Source organism: Gadus morhua, chromosome 7 (assembly GCF_902167405.1).
Source record: "Gadus morhua chromosome 7, gadMor3.0, whole genome shotgun sequence".
Taxonomy (NCBI): domain Eukaryota; kingdom Metazoa; phylum Chordata; class Actinopteri; order Gadiformes; family Gadidae; genus Gadus; species Gadus morhua.
Window position 1 is genome coordinate 27761671 of NC_044054.1, and position 21486 is coordinate 27783156.

Here is a 21486-nt window from a genome sequence, read left to right on the forward strand (position 1 = left end):
CTGTGATGTTCTTCTTCATGCTGCTCTGCCTAGGCCTGGACAGCGAGGTCTGTACACGCACACACACACGCACGCAGACACACACGCACACTCACACATACTCACAAACGCGCATACACACATACAAATACACATACACACACGCACGCAGACACACAAGCACACACTCTCACACACACACACACACACACACACACACACACACACACACACACACACACACACACACACACACACACACACACACACACACACACAGAAACGCACGCAGACACACACGCACACTCACACATACTCACAAACGCACATACACACATACAAATACACATACACACACGCACGCAGACACACAAGCACACACTCTCACACACACACACACACACACACACACACACACACACACACACACACACACACACACACACACACACACACACACACACACACACACACACAGAAACTCTCAAAAGGCTTAACTTTTGCACACTCACACATACTCACAAACGCGCATACACACATACAAATACACATACACACACGCACGCAGACACACAAGCACACACTCTCACACACACACACACACACACACACACACACACACACACACACACACACACACACACACACACACACACACACACACACACACAGAAACGCACGCAGACACACACGCACACTCACACATACTCACAAACGCGCATACACACATACAAATACACATACACACACGCACGCAGACACACAAGCACACACTCTCACACACACACACACACACACACACACACACACACACACACACACACACACACACACACACACACACACACACACACACACACACACACACACAGAAACTCTCAAAAGGCTTAACTCATTAAGCCTCATATAGGCAAGCTATAGTGTTGTGGCTCATGTTTCACCATCTGCTGGAAGGCTGTCAATTCCAGTGCCCATCTATCTGTGAACCGATAGGTATTGTTTGTTAAAGCCACGTCTGTTGTCGCTCTTCCCTAAATAACTTAGTTGTGAGGCACACTATTTGTACGTCATGTGACAGAGCTAATGCAGGGCTTCTTGCAGATTTCAAACCGCTTGTGGCTTTTCAAATATTTGAAAACACAATTAAGAGGTTTATTTTTTTCTGCTTTTTTTTCTTGCTCCCACGACCCGACACTGGATAAGCGGTAGTGAAGATGAGGAATTAGGTTGTTTCAGTTGATTGAGGGAATGGCTGCTGAACTGCGTTGGAAACATGGTTCCTGTTAACAGACTGGAATTCCTTGTTAGTCGTTTATATACGAAGAACCATGACTAGGCAATAGCGGAAACATGACTTTGATGAGTGTGGTGTTAACCGTTGTTTAAAGTCACCTGATGCTTTTATGTTTTAAGACCGCGACAGAGTCTTGGTATTCATTAACTGTCCTTATATAGGATAAGATTATATATGTTAAACGTTAAAAGTTAGAAGTTTATAAATGCCACATCAGGGGGCATTCACTTTATACAGCAACTCAAGAGCTAAAAGTAGAGGAACAGAGTAGCAAAGAACATAAAGATATATAAAAACGAATTTACACTATAAACAGCCTAACCTTGCACAGGATTCAATAGGCCCAGTAGGCCATACATATAATAACACAGGATAATTGCACAGTAGGCTATAAGTATAAACATAATTGCACTGGATCATTTGTGTCTGTACAAGTATAAATAAATAGGATATATAACCTGGTGACAAAGTGGCTGTGAAGTTGTGAGTATTAATGTAACCAAAGTGTTACATTATGTAAAATAGTTTCAGTAGACCCCTGATGTCTTGGGTTATTAATAAATGACTCATAACTTATAAACAGCCAGCAAACGGTATGCGGACCTCCCGGTAATAAACCATCGATAAATATCTCCGGTCTGTTCCATTATTTTTGTTGTTGTTGTTGTCTCTGCCGTGGCCCTCCAGTTCGGCATGGTGGAAGTGATGGTGACCAGCCTGAAGGACAGCTACGGCAAGCAGCTGAACCGCTACTTCAAGCGGAAGGAGCTGTTCGTCTTGGCAGTCTGCAGCGTGGCCTTTCTGTTCGGGATTCCCTACGTCATGCAGGTATGGGGGCACTTTGAACCCGAAAATAAGTAACGTTTTAAGCTGACCGAAAACCCATTTCCAGTTAGGCATTAATTGAATTTCTCATCTTATCGTGAGAATGGTATACCGGGCCAACGAGCCTAATAGTTCACCCAACATGCTTGCCTTCCTCTATTTCACTATTTAGTTATTTTAGAGACACTTTTATTCAATGCGAGGTACAGTGAATTAAGATAATTATTAAGATAATAAATTAATGCTGGTTAGATCTGTCTACTCGCCTACACAGTGTACTGTGCCAACAGGTTAATTTATCCATCATACATAGATGGACACTCCCATTTGCAGAGCCGGACAGTGACGGAGTACATCTACTTGAGTACAGTAGGCCTACTTAAGTACAATTTTGAGGGATCCGTACTTTACTCGAGTATCATTTTTTGGGAGTACTCATGACTTTACTCAAGTACATTTGAGAGGCAAATATTGTACTCTTTACTCCGTTACATTTCTATCCATAACCGTGAGTACCCGTTACTCCTTCTGAAAAATAAAAAATAAAAGGAGAAAAGAAAAATCACGGAAACCCTCAATTTGTTGTTTCCCTCTCAAACTGATTAGGACAGCCTTCAGCCTATCAGCAATCACCTTTGCTTTCCGCCAAAGCCAGCTCCATGGTCAGAATTAGATGAGAGACGATTGTTGATTTGATTGATAAAAAAACGGAGAAACTCACACATACATAGAATTGTTAGCTGAATTTTCTTTTCTGATATTGCATATTTATGTAAGCTGAGCAATTGTTTTTATGTTCTTGAGTATACTGTTATACTGTATACTATTGTGCTATTGCCATGGTAAAAAGATGAAAATTACTTGATTTTACTTTCAATTCCTTTTACATTCTCCAAGGTGTTAGTAATGCAATATTTAGAAAACATACTCTTGTACTCTTGATACTCAAGTACTTTTAAAAACAAGTACTTCAGTACTTTTACTTAAGTAGACATCTGACTGTAGTACTTTTACTTGTACTTGAGTAAAATTTAGCAAGGGGTATCTGTACTTTTACTCAAGTAAGGAAGCTGTGTACTCTGTCCGCCTCTGCCCATTTGTATATTGACTATGTCAAAGGGCACGGTCAGGACAGATTTAGAAACGACTTTAAAATGCAGTACCAACACTGACCCCTTGTGGTAATATAGGGGCCCTTTAGTCATTTATGTCTCAAAGTGCCTACAAGTACGGGATAGAACTCAGTACCTTTTCATCTGTGGGTCGAGAACCCTACACTGCACTATCCTTCCTCAGCATTCATTGTTTCATTTAGCAGTAAATCGATGTGATTTGAACTTGTGTGACTGTGTGCGAGTAAGCACCACACCCTTGCGTGCAGGTGGGGATCTATGTGTTCCAGCTGATGGATCATTACACCGCCATTGTGTCCATTCTGTTTCTGGCCTTTTTCGAGGTGATCGCCACCTGTTGGATTTACGGTGAGCCGAGCCTATTAATAATAAGTATTTTTTTGTGTGTTTGATTTATTATTTGCTCGATAATGTGAATACTGGTCACTAATAACGGCCGTTTGCTATGGATCAACAGAAAAAAAAAAGTGTATCAAATATATTGTGCGGCTAGGCTAACTGGTCCAACTGTGTTTCCCAGGAGTGAAGCGTCTCTCAGGCTGTCTGGAGGAGATGACAGGGAAAGGGGCAAACATCTACTTCAAGTTCTGTTGGCTCATCGTGGCCCCTGTACTCATCACTGTGAGTCAGCAATCTGTCTTTTCGCACAAATCAATGGGACTCACGAGCCTTGAGCTATATTTAATAATAATAAATAATAATTCATTATATTTATATAGCACTTTTCAATGACCCAAAGACGCTAACAGTGAAGGTTGGGACCTAACTCACCACCACCAGTGTGTAGCACCCACTTGGGTGATGCACGGCAGCCAATCTGCGCCAGAACGCTCACCACACACCAGCTTGAGGTGGAGAGTGAGGATTAATGAGAATTAATGAGTCAGCCAATTGTACAGGACGATTATTAGGGGGGGCAGATTGAATAAGTCTGATTGGCCAGGACACTGGGGTAACCCCTACTCTTTGCGAAGTTTCCTTGGATCTTTTACGACCTCAGTGAGTCGGTTTTACGTCTCCTCCGAAGGACAGCACCTTCCACAGCACAGTGTCCCCGTCAATGCACTGGGGCATCGGGATTGATGAGTGAAGGGGCCAGAGGGAAGAGTGCCCCCTATTGGCTGCCACCCGCCACCACTTACAGCACCTGGTATTCCCAGGCGGTCTCCCATCCAAGTACTAACCAGGCCCGACCCCGCTTAGCTTCCGAGATCAGACGAGATCGGGCGTGTTCAGGGAGACATGGCCGTTTAATCAGACCCCAGACCTCTCTGTCTCTCGCCGATGACAGGTGATCCTCATCTTCAGCATCATCCAGTTCAAACCGGCCCGCTACGAGGACTACGTCTTCCCTGGCTGGGCCCAGGGGGTTGGTTGGGTCATCGCCCTGGGGTCCATCATCTGGATCCCCCTGGGAGCCGTTCACACCTTATGGGTCCTGCCAGGGTCCATCACAGAGGTACACACACACACACACACACACACATGCAGACAAACACACACGTACGCACACACATGCACACACACACTAACTCCCTCACTCACTCACTCACGCACACCAACGTACACACAAAAGCACACACACCAACTCACGCACACACACATACACACACAGGCACACACTTTTTTCCTGTTGAAAGCTAAACGCCACCACAATTCTGATACCCCTCATCGTCTCTGCCCACAGAAACTGCGCCAGTCGATCACACCTTACGGACTGGACAGGAAGTCAGAGCTGGACCTCGGAGGAGGAGAAACGGTACACCCAGGGAGTCCGGCTATCACCAGCGAGGCCAAGACAGAGAACTTTCAGTTTCAGACAAGTCTCTGATACTGAACCATCCCTCTTGAGTATCAATCAGTCACAGTGATTCATCAAAAGGCTCTGAAAGAAGACACGTCGCCTGGCTCCTGCAGGAAAGCGTGCGGTGAAATTTTTTTTTGGAGTTTTTCGTAATGCCAGAATGGGTTGTCAATGACCGACATCATTAAATATTTATCAACAGTGTCAAAATCTGTTTGCCAGAAGTGTAAGATGTCCTATAAAGCCATTTAATTTAAATTTATAATAATTTATTTATAATATGCAGATTGGGTACATTTTTCAGTATGATGACTGACACGTTAGCTAGATGCTTTGAAGATAACACCAGCTGTAACATAGCAATTGCGAATGCGGAATATGGCGATATTTATTTGGTAATGAACTGATATTTGAACACTGTTTTGTTATAACACTTATGTTGTATTCAGAAAATATCTTTCTTTGTAGCGATGCACACCTGCAATGCACTAGACCATCACTCATAATAAAACAAAACAAAACCAACCATTGATTCTTATTCCAATAGCCAGTCTGCATTATGTCCAGTCGGTTTTTCTATTTTTGGAAACTTGGTCTTGCTTGCATTCTTGTGGGCCATACAATATGGATTGTATGCTTTGGTTGTCAATTTGAATGCCTCCGCTCAAAGTGGCGTTGGACAAACGCGTCAGCTATATGACTCTGAATTTGAATGTAAACATGTTGCAGCTTTCCAAACACAACCTGAACACCACATGACAATGAAGCACGTCACCACTCGGCCTTTAACATACAGTAAATAGTTGCGCTCGGTTTTCCAGTTAACGTTGACGTTAACGAAAACAAATAGGACTGCACTCTATAACGCTGAACACAATGTTGACGATAAAGTCACATAAGGGCAGATCAACTTTAATATCTTTATTGGTAATTTACTGCTGTGTATATGGACACAATATATAAAAAAAATCCACTGACCCCCCCCCCCCCCTGTGCAAAACAAAGTAAATCAAATGAAGTAAAAGACAGTTGAATGACCTGGGCAGTCCTATTGGTGCAGTTATTAATCCTGGAGCTAAGGTGAAGGAGTCAGCTGTATGCCGCACAGCCAAGCTGAACAATGATGCCTGCTCAACATCAGTCAGAGTGGTTCATACGACTATGGTTAGAATATATCTCTTTTTATGTGTGTGTGTGTGTGTGTGTGTGTGTGTGTGTGTGTGTGTGTGTGTGTGTGTGTGTGTGTGTGTGTGTGCGTGACTGTGTGTAGCAGGACACTCGTCTATGTATAATCAAAATGTTAAAATATTTATAAAACATTAAAACATATATTTTCTGTTATCCTTCCTTACAAACAACAATTACTCTCCTTTAACATTTCGTATTTGTAAAGATATGTGGCATGACTTTTAAAAACCGAAGGATACTAAAGAACAATAACAAGCCTGATGCGTGCATCAATGCTAGACTCTCAGAAGAACACACTGCTGTACTCTTTCTTACAAAGTAAGGTGACCTGCTGTCCTCTGCACAGTGTTATGTATGCTGCAGCACGGTTTAGTTGGGGAGCTTTTCTTTTGCGGTTGACTTTAGTTCTTCACAAGGCAAGAAAACATTCCAAAAGACCAGGTTACCCTATTCAGTAGTATTTAGGGAGTGGCTGAGAACATCCGCACCCTTAAAGATGTAATAATCATGCAGCTTTTCTCATCGATTACCCCCCTCAACCCTCTCGTTGTGGGTCTCTCCGCACCAAGCTGTTTGTAAGCTGTTTGTATTTTCGCCACCAGGGGTCACTATGGAGTCGACACGGCTGCCGTCAGCCCTCGTCTTCCCTGATAGCTCGTTTTTTTTTTGCTTCGTCGCTATGAAACCTGTTCCACGGGCCTCATCTGTACATCTCCGATCTAGACAAAGCAAAACACATAACAACGTAAACCGGTCATGGCTCTACAATATGCATGAGCAACATGATCCCATCTCATCAGCACTTTCCAGTCATTTACTGGACTCAATGTTATGGATAAGGGCGACCGTTGACACAATCAACAGGAGATATCAAGAGAGAGCGAGATTGAGAGCAATTAAAAAAGAGCGATCATGAGAGAGATGAGTTTTACCTGCACATGAGGAGGGGCACTGAGGACATAAGTGACTGCGCTGGCTATATCCTCGGCCTTCAAACACTAAGAAGGGAAAATGAATGAATATCATATAACGTATGAATATCAAATGAATGATATATTTTTTTTTTTTTAATGTCTGCCAAATTTGCCTCGGGTGACAACTTCCTGTCCAGAGGGTGCTTGCCCTACCTTTATGCTCTCATACACTGCGGCGGCCTTCTGGGGATCACTGTCGTGGTGTCGGAACGCAAACTCTGTCTCCACGATCCCAGGGGATATCGACTAGGGAAGAGCGAGGGAACAAAAACAAGGTCTTTATGGCCAAACACCTGAGGATGTACTTATGTACATGCACGCACACACCAATTTAATGCCTAGCGTCCTCACCTGCGAGGCAACATAATTCAGTATGTTTGAGGGAAAGGAGGCAGGGCACTTTCATGCCCTCCCAATCCCTCCCTTTGGATACGGAATCAGGTTTCTAAATGTACCTACTTATTGATTTGTCTGGACGTTCCGTTTCTAACATCCAGCCTCTGGATTGAGTTTCAGTCCATTGCACTGACCGTTCAACATGGGTGTTTGTCTCTGTGCAGAGGCATCTAGATAGTAGTTAAAGCCCTAGCAGTGCGCTAGTTGAATCTTTAGCACTGGGCTAGTTGAGACTTGCAATGGGATAGTTTAAATCCTAGCCTGGGGTCAGCTGCGGCCCCATTATTGAGTTAGCTAGCACTGGGCTAGCTAAACCCTGGTGTTGGGCTAGTTCAGACCCTAGCTCTGGGCTAGTTCAGGCCTAGGCACTAGGCTAGTTAAGGCCCTAGCTATGGGTTAGCTAAACCCAACTAGCCACGGGCTAGTTGGACCTAGCGCTAGGGGGTTTGGTGTGTTTACCGTGGCCCTGATGTGGGTCTTGGCTTCGCGGAGCTCCTGCCTCAGCCCCTCAGTGAGCGCCGTCACAGCGTACTTTGTGGCGCAGTAGAAGTGCTCGTCGGCGCTCGGGACCATTCGGTGGCCGCCCATGCTACAAGAAACAAAAAAACACAAAACGTCAAAAATTGAGTATTTTGGGGGAGAATAGTCCCAAAAACTCAGACCATCAAGCATTAGCTTGCGTTGCTTTCCCTCTTAAGGTGAAAGGCACGCGAGTTGAGCCAAGCTAAAAAAAAAAAACACGCAAACAAACTTCACTATGGTCTTCAGTAAACAATAATAATAAACTCCTACACAGAGCGTGTGTTCCTTGTTTTGCGCTCCATTTCTTTCCTTTCTTCCTTCCTTTTTTTTAAAGATTTATTTTTGCATTTTTACGGAAAATGCAGGACTTAGCCTATATGGTAGGCGCTCTACCCGATGACGCCCCTCCTTCAGGTATTCTCCCCATGCGGTAACAAGCTTCACCTTGAGCTTTTACGCAACTCTTACAAAAACACAACGACCCCGCCTCACTTAGAACATATTTGCGGTATTGCCTGAGTCACATCTCCTGTCGGGCGGTGGACGGGTTGCATAACACACCTGTTAATATTGATGATGTGGCCATCATCCACATTCCTCTCCTTCATGGATTTGTAGGCCTCTCGGGTACAGATAGACAACGCCATGACATTGACCTGCAGGCAGAGAAAATGTGCTCCGTTAAGACGTAGACGGTCTCTTCACATCCATTGTTCAAACAATGGATACTGTAAACGAGTTGCACAGATCTGTGTAACTCATATACAGTATATACAGTATAGTAAGTACTGTATATAGTCAGTGGAGGTTTTACCACTTTAGAAACGTACACATCAAGACATAAATACACAGACAACTTATAACTTATAGCGTCATCATATGGATATGGACACATTTATGTATTTTTCATTGATGAATACATGAATAAACATTTTTACAGGCTAGCTAGCTAGCTATCTGATGACAGCCGCCTGTATGTCAATGGCTCATGGGGACTCGGGGGAGCTGTACAGTGTGTGAACCCGGAACCTTCCCGCGTCCCGCTCGCCTAAGACCCTCTAGGCCAGGTCCATGGTGACCTTGGGGGACGCCTCGAGCTAACGTGGCGGCGGTTGTGTGTAGGGGGTAGGTGACAAAAACAAGGTCAGTGTGCACAGATTAAACAGGCTATAAATACACCGCCATACACTGTGTGCACGCTCAACCAGGCTGTCATGACAACGGTTGGGGTCGGTGTGAGAAATGCCTGACAGGATGGTGGGGGGGCTGAGGTGGGGGAGGGGGGGGGGAGTGAGTCAAAGTGTAAAGAAAGTGAAATAATGGAGGCTTTCATCACACGGTGAGCCCCTTTCCTCTTGGCAAGGAGAGAGTGGGGCTACTGGAAGTGGCACTGGGAGAGGGTTTATACAATGAACTGTAAAAGGATAATGGAGTTTAAGTGTACGTACACACACACTTGAATGATGTTACTCCACAATAGTGGTTAAACAAGGATAATAATTCCTCCAATAAAAAGATTAAAATAAAAAAAGAAGGATAATAACCAAAGTACAAAAGGTCAGTAGGCCCCGTTACCATGTGTGTGTGTGTTAATGTGTGTCAAGTGTTCAGTGGGGCGATGCCATATGTGTGTGTGTCCGGGTCACGTGTGTGGATTTTGATGACAGCGGCACAATGCAAGGCAACACACCTAAGACTTGCCAAGCCAAGCCAAACACAACAGACGCCCGGGTTCGAGTCATCAGATGTGTTGTTGTTGGTTAATGTTCTTAATCTTTCATCTGTACAACACACGTTTCGACTAAGAGTATATTTGTGTTAATGTCATTGATAGAATGCATTGGCATGAAATGATGATTTGAGCATTGCAAAAATATAGACAAACTGGCATCGGACCACCGAAACTGTTTGTTAATGTTTTTAATTCGAAAATATATCCAATTGAAGGATATAGCTGATGCCACCAAAGCCGTAGTGGTTCAGTTATTTATTTGTATTGGCTTTTTTGTGCCTTTATGGAAAGGTGAGTGAAGAGAGACAGGAAAAGGGGGCTTGAGTGGAGAGGGACGAACCTGTAGCATAGTCCAACATGGGAAGCAAACCCAGGTCTATACAAGAGGGTCGGACATGTAGCATAGTCCAACATGGGAAGCAAACCCAGGTCTATACAAGTCGTAATCCCTACATGGTTAGTGCACTAGCCACGGGTTCAGCCACCGGGCAGAGATGGAAACTCCCTTCGTGCCAACGTACGGCTATAACCTCATGTTTTAAGGATTTTTTGCACTGCAATATCAATAAGCCCTTTTAGGATGATAAATGTCTCTCTGATCTCCTCTCTCTGAATCCAATGAAATTACTCTTCCTGTTGTTGTTGTGTTCTCTCTACTAATGTGTCCTGAGTGAGTGAGTGAGTGAGTGAGTGAGTGAGTGAGTCTTTGGTGAGTGAGTCTTAGGTGAGTGAGTGAGTGAGTGAGTGAGTCTTGAGTGAGAGAGTGATTGATTGAGTGAGTGAGTGAGTGAGTCTTGGGTGAGTGAGTGAGTGAGTGAGTGAGTGAGTGAGTGAGTGAGTGAGTGAGTGAGTGAGTGAGTGAGTGATTGATTGATTGATTGATTGATTGATTGATTGAGTGAGTGAGTGAGTGAGTGAGTCTTGGGTGAGTGAGTGAGTGAGTGAGTGAGTGAGTGAGTGAGTCTTGGGTGAGTGGGTGAGTGAGTGAGTGAGTGAGTGCTTGCGTGTGCGCGCGTGCTCATGCTCGCGTGCGTGCGTGCTCATGCTCGCGTGCGTGCGTGCGTGCTCATGCTCGCATGCGTGCGTGCGTGCGTGCGTGCGTGCGTGCGTGCTCATGCTCGCGTGCGTGCGTGCGTGCGCCCCCCAGCTCACGTCGATCATGTTCCTCCAGCTCTCCGTCTTGCCACTGAGCAGCGGCTCGCTGTGGGCCAGCCCGGCGTTGTTGATGCACACGTCCACGCCCTGCTGCAGCGTCTTGATGGCCGAGAACATGGACAGGATGTCCTCCTCGTTGGACAGGTCGCACTTGTAGGGGATCAGGGTGCCGCTGTAGCCCGCGCTCTGGCACTCGGCTGCCAGCTTCTAGAGAGACCAGAGGGAGAAGGGGAGGGCTGAGCCTATGGGGTAGACTCCTGATTGGTTACCTGATGATGACCTGATGACAGATGGTGGCGGACATATGGATGGGGGGGGGGGGGGGGGGGGGCGGGTTCTGGGGAGGTCTGACTGGGGTTTCTGAACTCCCTGCCTGTGTGTGTGTGTGTGTGTGTGTGTGTGTGTGTGTGTGTGTGTGTGTGTGTGTGTGTGTGTGTGTGTGTGTGTGTGTGTGTGTGTGTGTGTGTGTGTGTGTGTGTGTGTGTGTGTATTGACCACAGGGAGCAGTTCCCCCATAACGGTGGCCAGTGTGCCTGTCAGTCTTCTTTTTACCCCCATCCATCTTTGTTGTCTAGCCCTCTTTAACACAAGCCGTACCAAAGCCGAGCAGAGTGCTCTACAGCAGGGTAAAACACTCCCTGAATCAACCACTGGCTCGTATTATATTATTTAGATGGTTATGAAGCTGTTGAAATCTGCTTTGCAGGGATGAAATAAACCTCACACACCGACAGCGGCGCGAATCCATGAGCGTGCGATGGAGAATCAAGCTTCGGCTCAACAGGTTTACCTCCTCCGATTCAAAACAGATTTTAGTTTGCCATCGCGTGTCAGCCGAGCAGCACAGGCCAAAACACCCCCCCCCCCCCCCCCCCTCTCCCCAACCCCAGAATCAGCTGGTCCTCCTCTGCCCCCCAGGGAGTCTGATGACAGGCCCCCCCCCCCCCTTCGTCTGGCACAGCTGCCCCAGTCACATGCTGTCTGTCTCTGGATGCCAGTCTCGGAGGGGGGGGGACTGGGCCAGGTCCAGTGAGGCCCGCTGGCAACCAGATGATGGGGATGATGATGCAGAGATCACATGACCTCTCTCAAGCGATCCAACGTTCAGTTGGGGATGTGCTGACTGAAGCCTAACCTTAACGAGTTACACCGAGCCAACCCGTGTGTCGAACACGCCATGAAATCTGATTGGACCGTTTTTCAACCAACTGAGACTTCAGGTCGTTACCTAACATCCGTTTTGAATCAATGTAGCTTCTTCGAGTACAGCAACAGAGACCCAACTCAGAATGTTATGCAATGATGTTTACATGGCTGCAGGCGTATGACTTTAACCAATTACATCACAACATATTTCCGCCTCTCTTCAAGTAACACACAGCTGCCCAGCCTGTCTCGGCATGAGCTAATCAAATTCCAATCCTCTGCTGCCCTATTCTAAGGCAAACAACCCGTTTTACCTGAAAATGAGAAGTGAAGCCAACACATTCCTCAGACATTGATATTATCTGTGACTTTTCTTCTTGGATCTCGGACACTCACCCCCCCCCTCGCTACTGGGAGTTATGGGAGCAGTTGCTAAACCTTTCCCCTGTTCCTCCTCCCCTTTTACACCGGGATTATCCCCACGTTAGGGCATTACATGGGCTAAAGCGCTAACACACTCGCACTATTACGCCTGGATCACATTTCTGCAGGAGGCGAGCTCTGACACACACCTTCCTCACTCACTGCAGCGAGAGAGTGACGGGTTAGGAAGCAAGGAGCTCAGCAGCTCAGAGAGGGGGGGGAGATAGGTCCTTTAAGGAGAGGGAGGGGGAGGGAGAGGGAGAGGGAGAGGGAGAGGGAGAGGGAGAGAGAGAGAGAGAGAGAGAGAAACACAAAAGGAGAGACACAGATAAAAAAGAGAGAAACACAGAGACGGAAGAGAGAGGGACTCACAGAGCGAGAGAGAGACACAAAGAGAGAGAGACAGAGAGATAGAAACAGGGAGAGACACACAGATAAAGAGTGAGAGATTGGAATGTAGATTGAAAGCAAACCAAGATCACACAACCAACCGAGTGCTGCATGGAGTTCAAAATAGACGTGTTTTATATATATAAGTGATAGGATCATATACTGCAGGGTTTCTGACAGCACTTTACAGCTTAGGCGTCCGCTTAAGCAAAACACGCCTGCCGCATTAACAATGTTGTCAGAAAATTGCACAAATTGTTTGACTGTTCTTGTTTCAGTTATTTTGACATTGTAGTTAAGAACCCCCCCCCCCCCCATTTTCTGCGGGCAACCTTTACTGTTTCTAAGGTATGTCCTATCTTTTGTGTGTGTTTGCGTGTGTGCGCTGTTTGTCCATGTGCGTTTGTGTGTGCGCAAGTTGAACTCTTGCATTTCTCAGATTCCTTCCCGTGTGGGCGCTCACTGCGTGCGTGTATTTCCTTGAGCCCTGAGCAGTGTTTGACCAATAGCAGGACACCCTCTGCCCTTGAAGACCGGTTCACAGTGGCATCAGGTGAGGTGTGTTAGAACCTGAGAATTGAATGGAGAAGTCTACTTCTAGGGATTCCTCTGCGAGGTGTGGTTCATGGATACTATGTATGCATACGGGCATGCAAGCGCATGTGTGTGTGTGTGTGTGTGTGTGTGTGTGTGTGTGTGTGTGTGTGTGTGTGTGTGTGTGTGTGTGTGTGTGTGTCCTGTGGTGGTGTATTGACGTGCAGACCTGGATCAGTGTCATTACGTAGTGCGACTGGCCAACGTGTTGAATGCTATGCCTTGCAAAGCACAAGCAGTGCCATGCCACACACACAGACACACAGACACACACACACACACACACACACACACGTTATTGACCCAGCTCAGAGCGCATCATTCACATGGCCTTTAAAATGAGCCATTGATCTGAGAGGGGGCAGGGGGCGTATACTGCTGACACTGTGGCACACTGTGGCAGCATTAACAATGTACAGCCTCTCTTCAGCCAGCTGTCACGTGGGAGTGAGTCTAAATGGCTTTATCATCGTATATAACACACACACACACAGACACACACACACACACAGTAATTCTAAACATTTAATGACCAGAAAAACACACACATTTGGACGAACAAACAGTAACACACACACACAAACAGAGTCATTCTAAACACACAATGAACAGAAACACAAACCTTTGGACAAAAACACAGGGTAACAGACACACACAACCACACACACCCACCCTCGGGTCCCTCCCGGCATGCTGTACGGAGGTGGCGGCGGTCATGCAGCCAAGTGGTGACACATTGCCTGGTGACCCTTGCAGGTGTCTGTTATGCAAGGTTAGCTACCCCCCCCCCAAGGCAACCCGCCCCTGCCCTGTTATCAATCATTCACGACGCACACACACACACACACACACACACACACACACACACACACACACACACACACACACACACACACACACACACACACACACACACACACACACACACACACACACGGCACTAATAGAAAACGTTGATACATATATCGTTCCAGAGAGTGTAGTGGTTTAGTGGTTACGGGGTGTTCTAACGGGAGGTTCTGGGTGCGAATCCCAGTCAGTCCACACACCTTAGTCTCAGAGCAGCAGGGAGGGGGCGGTTCCGGAGGTCGGGGTGGGGCAGCCCTCCTCTCTCCCCCTCTTATCGCGTGTCGACGCCCATGGACGGTTAATCTCCTAACCCAAAAGGCTTTACGGCATGAGGTCCGGCTCTTCCTGAGAAGACTTGCGATAATAACAACCTCCCCCCCCCCCCCCCGCCCGCCCGCCCGCCTCCCCCTCGCCATCCTTTTGATATCCCGACAGCGCGTCCTCCTGAGTACCTTGAGCACACAACACCACCCGGCCCTGTCACCACACATTTTCCTCCTCATTAGCCCGTCTGTTGTCCAGTGAGGTACCGAAGAAAACAGCGTGTGGTGCGAGTGAGAGAGAGAGAGAGACTCAGAGAGAGACACTCAGAGAGAGAGAAAAAGAGAGACAGTCAGAGAGAGAGAGAGAGAGAGAGAGAGAGAGAGAGAGAGAGAGAGAGAGAGAGAGAGAGAGAGAGAGAGAGAGAGAGAGAGAGAGAAGACACAAACTAGGGGGACACCAATATAAGAGGCAAGAGAGAGAGGTGAATGTGGATGAAATTGCAACAAACACATGATCGGATCACTTGATTGAAAAGATACGGTGAAATTCGATTCACATTCTGCTGCTACGTTATCGGTTTTTCATCTAAATGATCATTCAGGACGTTTGGTCCTAAGATTACTTCCATCCTGCCCCTCAGAGAAACTCTACATCAACTTCTGGGATATAAAGAGCTAGCGAGATGTAATCCCTTTACAATTGTTTGTTCCTGAAGCCTTCTCATTTACAACTGGCTTCCGGCTCCAGGTATTTATTATCTGCATCGGCCTTTGTCTACTCACTAAGCATATTGTTTTCCCGATAAAGCAATCATGTGACACACCCCATGCTGAGCCTTTCTTTGCGTTTACTTTTTTTGCGGTGGACTCAGGTCTACACAGGGGTGGGGGGGGGGGGAGGTAGAAGGTCAAAGATGGCAGGGACATAAAAGCCTTGCGACACCGCCGGAGATAACCCCCTTCTCACACCATGATGAGACAGTGGTGCTCTGAAGGTCCAAAGGTTCACAGAGCTCCACCTTTATGGCGGCTCAATCCCAGAGGGCACAGTGCAATAAGCGGGGGGGGGCCTGGAGATAAACTGCCTTGTTATCAGCCGCCGCTTTCTTCGGGGAATCAGCCCGGGTCTGAATTAATCAGCGTGTCCTCTCTGAAGACGGCTTGTCGGGGAGAAGATAGAGAGGTGGGCGGAGGGCACTGGGGCAAAGGTGGGGTCACTCGCCGGTATCTATGGTTCCTGAGAAGCAGTTACGGTCAAACATCCGAACTTTGCACACGCGGGAACGATTCATGAGTGATTGGCTTTCCCGGTTCATTAACACACAATGGCACGACTAAAGGAGTTGTTTGTTTTCCTTTTAGACAAGTGATTGTGGACTTAGCGCCGCTGACCACACCCGGACTCACCTGTCCCAGCTGGACCAGTAGTAGTGGGATACACCTGGCCAGTTCGCTGCATGATAGGTTTTGGAGGGCAGGGTGGCTTAGCGGCTAAGGTGGTCAACTCTCTGGTCAACTCCCAGTGAGTTACATCTACATGTAGTCATTTTTTTCACCACTACCACCTCCCTCCCGGAGGCTCTCTGAATTCTCAGGTATCTGCTTTGGATTAAAGCAGATGAAACAGTATTTGAAAGTTGAAATAAAGCCTAATATCATCCCAAAGTGAAGTAGGGACGAGTTCAAAATTGCGACAGAGCCTGTCATAACGAGTCAGGAGGTCAGAGAAGAGTGTGACTGAATGTTGACACCAAACAAAGGTCATCTTTACGGCAATGAGTCACTTTAGCCTAAAAAAGAAGAAGCAAAAAAGGTCAACCAAAGCAATGGAATAGAGTCTCCCTGTCAGCATGGCTAATCAGGGCAGACAGATACTACATGTAGTGTCCGGTGTGCTGCTAATCTCGCGCAGCCAGACAGCCACTGAAGGGGGATAGGCGAGGGACGAGGCCCCGACGGCGTGGGGAGTCGCCGGGGGGGGGATCAACGGTTTTGGCACTCGCCCATCGACTAACGATTCACCGCCAAATATGAATGAAATGAATGAATGGTTACTGGTTAAGCTGTGGGAAATGAAGATGTTATTAACGATGATCATCGTATTTTTCTTCTTCATAGAGTTCAGTTCAGGTTTGACGTCTTCATCTGCATAAAAACGACTGATTCATCAGATATGAAATGGGATCTTGAGACTTCCGTTCACAGGGCTTTCATGAGAACAAGGCACCAAGTGTGTGTTTGTTGCTGTAATGTGACTACCGCTGGCAGAGCATTCTTACCAGGGACCGGGGAGCCTGTTCAAAAGGCCCCAGTGCAGTCTCCTACACTGGACCAGAAGCCTTCCTTTAGTACCTGAAGCCAGTGTGATGCCCAGCAGCCACCATACAACACAACTTCATTCATCAGGAAAAAAAAGTGACCATTTTCATCCAGAATCAAATATTCAAGAGGCAAGCCAAACGTGGGTTTGAATCCGCCGAATCGGGTCCATTCAAGCTGCGGTTGACGAGAGTGAATTGTTTCCAGTGTCAAATGTGCGCCAAGCCACAAATCCAATTTGGCCTCTGTTAAGAGAGTGCAATCTAATTCACATTCTCCTCATCACCCCCCCAGACCTCTTATTCAATTATTCTGGGAGGATAATGAACCTGGTGAACCTGGTCTGTCTGGTTGTGACGGAGCCTTGGTTGAACCTTCTCTTTCCTCTCACTCATTCCCTTTCTGCCCACCATTTGATTACAGCTCCCTGCTGGCACACGGCCTTGGTAGCACTTATGTATAGTTCCCTTTCTAATTTCAAACGCTGTGCCCACCAGCATACCATTACACATGCATGCACGTACACACACTCACTGCAGAGTATTTTTTCTCTCAATGTAGAGCCTGAGAATTTAAAATGACTTGGAGACCCCCTTCCACAAACTGTTTGTCTGAGGATCAGGAAGGAAAGTGTACCCCCACCATTCTCTCTCTCTCTGTCGCATGCGTGCACACACACACACACACACACACACACACACACACACACACACACACACACACACACACACACACACACACACACACACACACACACACACACACACACACACACACACACACACACACACACACACACAAACACACACAAAGGCACACTGGTTGTCTTATCCAATCAAACTCTTAACTGTGGGACGCCCAACCGACCCAAGATTTAAAAAATATCCCATTTTAAATCTGTTCCAAATTTCCTATCACATGGCTACCACCATAACTCCTATAATCATACAATGAGATGAGATGATCCAGGACGAGGTATTTTGGTAATGGTCAGTTAACTGATATAAGTGCGTGTCAGCTGCTAGTTGAAAGGATGGCTTAGTTAAGGGGTTTGCATGGCTCACACAACACCGTAACCTCATTCACATAAACTAGCCACGGTTAGCTCAGCCAGAGATGACTATAATAAAAAGAACAGTAAGGCTTATAATATATTAGGAATATTCATTCAGAAATGATGCTTCAGAAGAATAATGCGTACACGTGGAACATTATTTTAATTTTGATCGTTCGTATTTAACTCCTAAGGTCTATCAGCAGTCACAGCAGCAAAAGGGATGAGTTATTTTGAATTGAATGGTGACAAGGACCACATCACCTCAGCAAAGAACCGTTTGTCGTTTGTAGTCCAAATTGAGGAACGAATGGGCACGATGCACAGTAGGACTACATAACTGGACTCAGAACATGGAGGAAAGCTGTTATGAGCTAGTAAACCACATTATAAGCCCCTAGAAACTCCTAACCCTTTAACACAACATCTAAAAGGGAGGAAATCCAGCCACACAGCTACTCTAAACCCCGGCGCTATCATTCAGTTATACGGCCATATTGTACACCGAGTTTGCCTTTTGGAGCACAAGTGATAAATTGTGCATCCATTCACAGGCCTTTTGAGTGACATAGCCACTGTGTGGCTCAGGGACTGACTCTCCTACTGGCTCTGGAAGCGGCTATTTTATTTTTTTCTCTCTCCATTCCAGCCCTGGGTCCATGGTGACACGCCGGCTCATTGTTTCCCCCGCTGCCTACTCCACATTCTCATGGACAACAGTGAGATCACCGCTCAGCTCGCTCGCTCTTGCTCTGTCTTTTGTCTGCCGGGCGGAGAAAAAACGTCCTGAAAAACAGACGGTGGCACAACACGTGACGTCGGACGTGGTTTGGCTAACGCAGGTCGGAGCCAAGTTAGGAGATCGACTTGTTTTTTGTTGGGAAGTATTTTCCGGGGGAAACGTTGTACAGTGTGCAACACTGTACGCGTTACATTGGTTACGTAACAAATGAACAAATAACATTGCTTTTTCCTGTTAGGGTGCTGCACTTCTAGCTGTCCCATGGAAGGAGGCATTCATCTTCTGGGCTCCTTCTCAAGGTCCCTCTGGTGGTTTGAGGTGCTTCTTCTGGCCCTTTAGAGGCAATCAGGGTTAGGGGGTCTCAATTAACGTGGGCCTGTGACTGTAAACGTTAATAAGTACTGTACAAACTAATCTGACCTGAAGTGATCTTGTATTGCACCATCTGGCAAAACAATCGAAGGCAATGATGAATCCTACGTGACGGCCTGTGGCAGCCATTACAAGTCATCCAACACAAGTGAAGCAACCACAGTGTTCGTAGCGGGCAGAGGAGGGTACAATCCTCCCTCTGTCCTTGGGCCCAGGCCCAGATGGTAGGCTGTACTTCTTATGGCTCCAAGACATAGAAGTGCAATCATCTGTTTGCTCCACGCAGCTTAATTATTATTTTATCAGTTGAATCAATCCCATTGATTGCCTTTAATAGAGGTGTGGCTATAAAATATTTTGAATGTGTTTTTCGACTTTCAAACTGAAATTGTAATTATATGGGTGCTTTAAAACAATAAACCATTGTATGGCTTGTAGTCAAGGACAGGGCTGTCACAGGTTAATGGTTGACAGAAGTCATGTGACTTGAGCATGAATGAAGGAGGCTATGGCACAACAGTGTTTTGACTCAAAAAATAAGAAAAGTTTATAAGAATGTAAGCACCACAACATCTTTAAGAATGCCAGTGATCTATAATCCATGTTTTAATAGGAAAGAGGATACATCATTAAATATCTATGAAAAAGTTATTCAGTGACTGCAAAACTTTCGTAGAGCAATGTGTCTACAAGTCTACTCAAACTTTTACTCGAACGGCATAGTGACACAAGTTGAGGGGTAGAACGCATGGGAAATTTACGATGCACGTAGAATATAGCAGGTGTGGACAGCACTGCTGGCAGTAAATGTGGTCAAACTTCACAACTTGACAGAAGTGCCCACTATAAAAGCAGGGGCAAGGTAGACTGTCCTACACACTCTCACTGGATGTTATATAATCTTCGAGGGGTGAAGTGAATACATTGTTACACCTTCTTTATTAACACCACTATACTTCTCACATCCTGATTAAACAATTCAGACCGGTGGCGGAACTATTTAATAGGAAAGATCTAGACTATTAAGATCATGTAACACATATGTCCTCCTTACACATTACTTTTAGTGGACAACTTTATCGTCTCATAAAACAACAACTATTTATAAACCGCAGGGCACAGATAAATGCTACTAAGGAAAATGGTGGGTGTTAAAAACGCCAGCATGAATACCAGGCTGTTGGTTTTGTTTACTGTCTCACAGCGGTGTCCCATCATGTCATCATTTTAGCTTGCCAATATCCCAAGCTTGAATAATCAACACGCCCAACAAACGCTGCCCCATGCAAGCAATGTGTTGTACCAACTATGACAACCTGAGTATTTCTTCAATCTTAATAGTTTGTTTTCTTTATGTATTTCGATTTGATTACCGATATTCCGATTTAATTTCTTCAGGAACTTGATAGCAGACTGCTACAGAAACTAACAGTGTATCTATGAGAAAGAAGATGCGAAAGAAATGTTCATCTTTGTATGCAAACGAGAAAGTATCCTCTTCTGGACTCGGATTATGGGGTGATCGGGCTAATAAGGCCGGTGCCCATCAAGCAGTTCATTCCATACACAAACGGCCGACATATCGCTGAGTTCATATTCGATGACGAGGACCCCCCTGTTGAACCGCCTTCCCATACATTTCGCTGAACATAGGCCTTCCCCACCAGCCTTACGTGGTACTTCAAATGTAACCATAAAAGTTGCAATCGCACCTCTATACGTCATAGGTGTACTTCTATACATAACAACAAAGCACGACTTTGTGTTTGTAGCGCGGCGGACATTAGCAGTGCTGCTAACCCTGACCGAGCTAGGCTGTGGTCAGCCCATAGAGTCCGGGGCACCGGGGCTGGATGTTCGGGGCGCTCACCTCTATCTTGTCAACACTCCTGGCGCAGCCGACCACCCGCATGCCGTGCTGGACCAGCGCCCGCGCAACAGCCGCTCCGATCCCCACCGAGGCTCCCGTCACCAGAGCCACTCTGCCTTTCCAGCGGTCCATCTCTATGGCTCTTTTTGCTTCACTTTTCCTATGGTGTAAAAGGTCGCAACAAACGCTCCTTCGCTATATATGCTTTACCCGAATTTTCACAATTGAGGTTCAATAGTATGAAAGACTGTGGGCAAGATGTTGGTAGTCTTCTCAGTTTCACTCCCTGATCCTTGCAGCATCCAAGGCGGGCGGAAAAAAAATCACAGTACGGAAGCCGCAATCCATGCGCCTAGGATGAAATATTAAATGGCAACCATTGGGTTGCAAAGTGTTTAGATAAAAAACACCGCCCACTTTACTTTTCAACCGTGCTCCAGGTGACTGGTGCATCTGTTATGT

General features: G+C 46.3%; 2 protein-coding genes and 1 non-coding gene across 3 annotated transcripts in view; 1 reads left to right on the forward strand and 2 right to left on the reverse strand.

Annotated features, from left to right (window-relative positions):
* The window catches only part of si:ch211-283g2.1 (sodium- and chloride-dependent GABA transporter ine), an 11477-nt gene extending 5917 nt beyond the window's left edge, over positions 1 to 5560 (forward strand). Inside the window, exons 8-13 of the mRNA XM_030361486.1 lie at positions 1 to 47; positions 1961 to 2101; positions 3480 to 3579; positions 3752 to 3852; positions 4523 to 4690; positions 4919 to 5560. The exon at positions 1 to 47 is cut by the window's left edge and continues 66 nt beyond it. Of these exons, the coding sequence (XP_030217346.1) occupies positions 1 to 47; positions 1961 to 2101; positions 3480 to 3579; positions 3752 to 3852; positions 4523 to 4690; positions 4919 to 5062 (701 nt within the window). The 3' untranslated portion in view covers positions 5063 to 5560. The remainder of the gene's footprint in view (positions 48 to 1960; positions 2102 to 3479; positions 3580 to 3751; positions 3853 to 4522; positions 4691 to 4918) is intronic.
* Positions 4367 to 4485, reverse strand: LOC115548070 (5S ribosomal RNA). Its single transcript, XR_003977507.1, has one exon. It is a non-coding gene; the product is annotated as a 5S ribosomal RNA (ribosomal RNA).
* A 666-nt stretch (positions 5561 to 6226) lies between the features above and the next one.
* On the reverse strand, positions 6227 to 21414 carry dhrs11a (dehydrogenase/reductase 11a). Its single transcript, XM_030361490.1, has 7 exons — positions 21025 to 21414; positions 11000 to 11209; positions 8677 to 8771; positions 8053 to 8182; positions 7351 to 7443; positions 7156 to 7221; positions 6227 to 6942 (listed from the first exon to the last, which is right to left on the reverse strand). The coding sequence occupies exons 1-7, from the start codon at positions 21154 to 21156 to the stop codon at positions 6901 to 6903; spliced, it is 768 nt and encodes a 255-aa protein (XP_030217350.1). The 5' UTR covers positions 21157 to 21414; the 3' UTR covers positions 6227 to 6900.
* Between the last annotated feature and the right edge of the window lie 72 nt (positions 21415 to 21486).

Bases quoted from the DNA above. Each gene is read 5' to 3' on its own strand.
- dhrs11a (XM_030361490.1), bottom strand. From the start codon at position 21,156: ATGGACCGCTGGAAAGGCAGAGTGGCTCTGGTGACGGGAGCCTCGGTG. The intron at 11,210-21,024 runs GTGAGCGCCCCG...TGGTCTCTCTAG, and splicing joins GGAGTGTTGACAAGATAGAG to AAGCTGGCAGCCGAGTGCCA. The intron at 7,222-7,350 runs GTAGGGCAAGCA...TTCCCTTCTTAG, and splicing joins CAGTGTATGAGAGCATAAAG to TGTTTGAAGGCCGAGGATAT.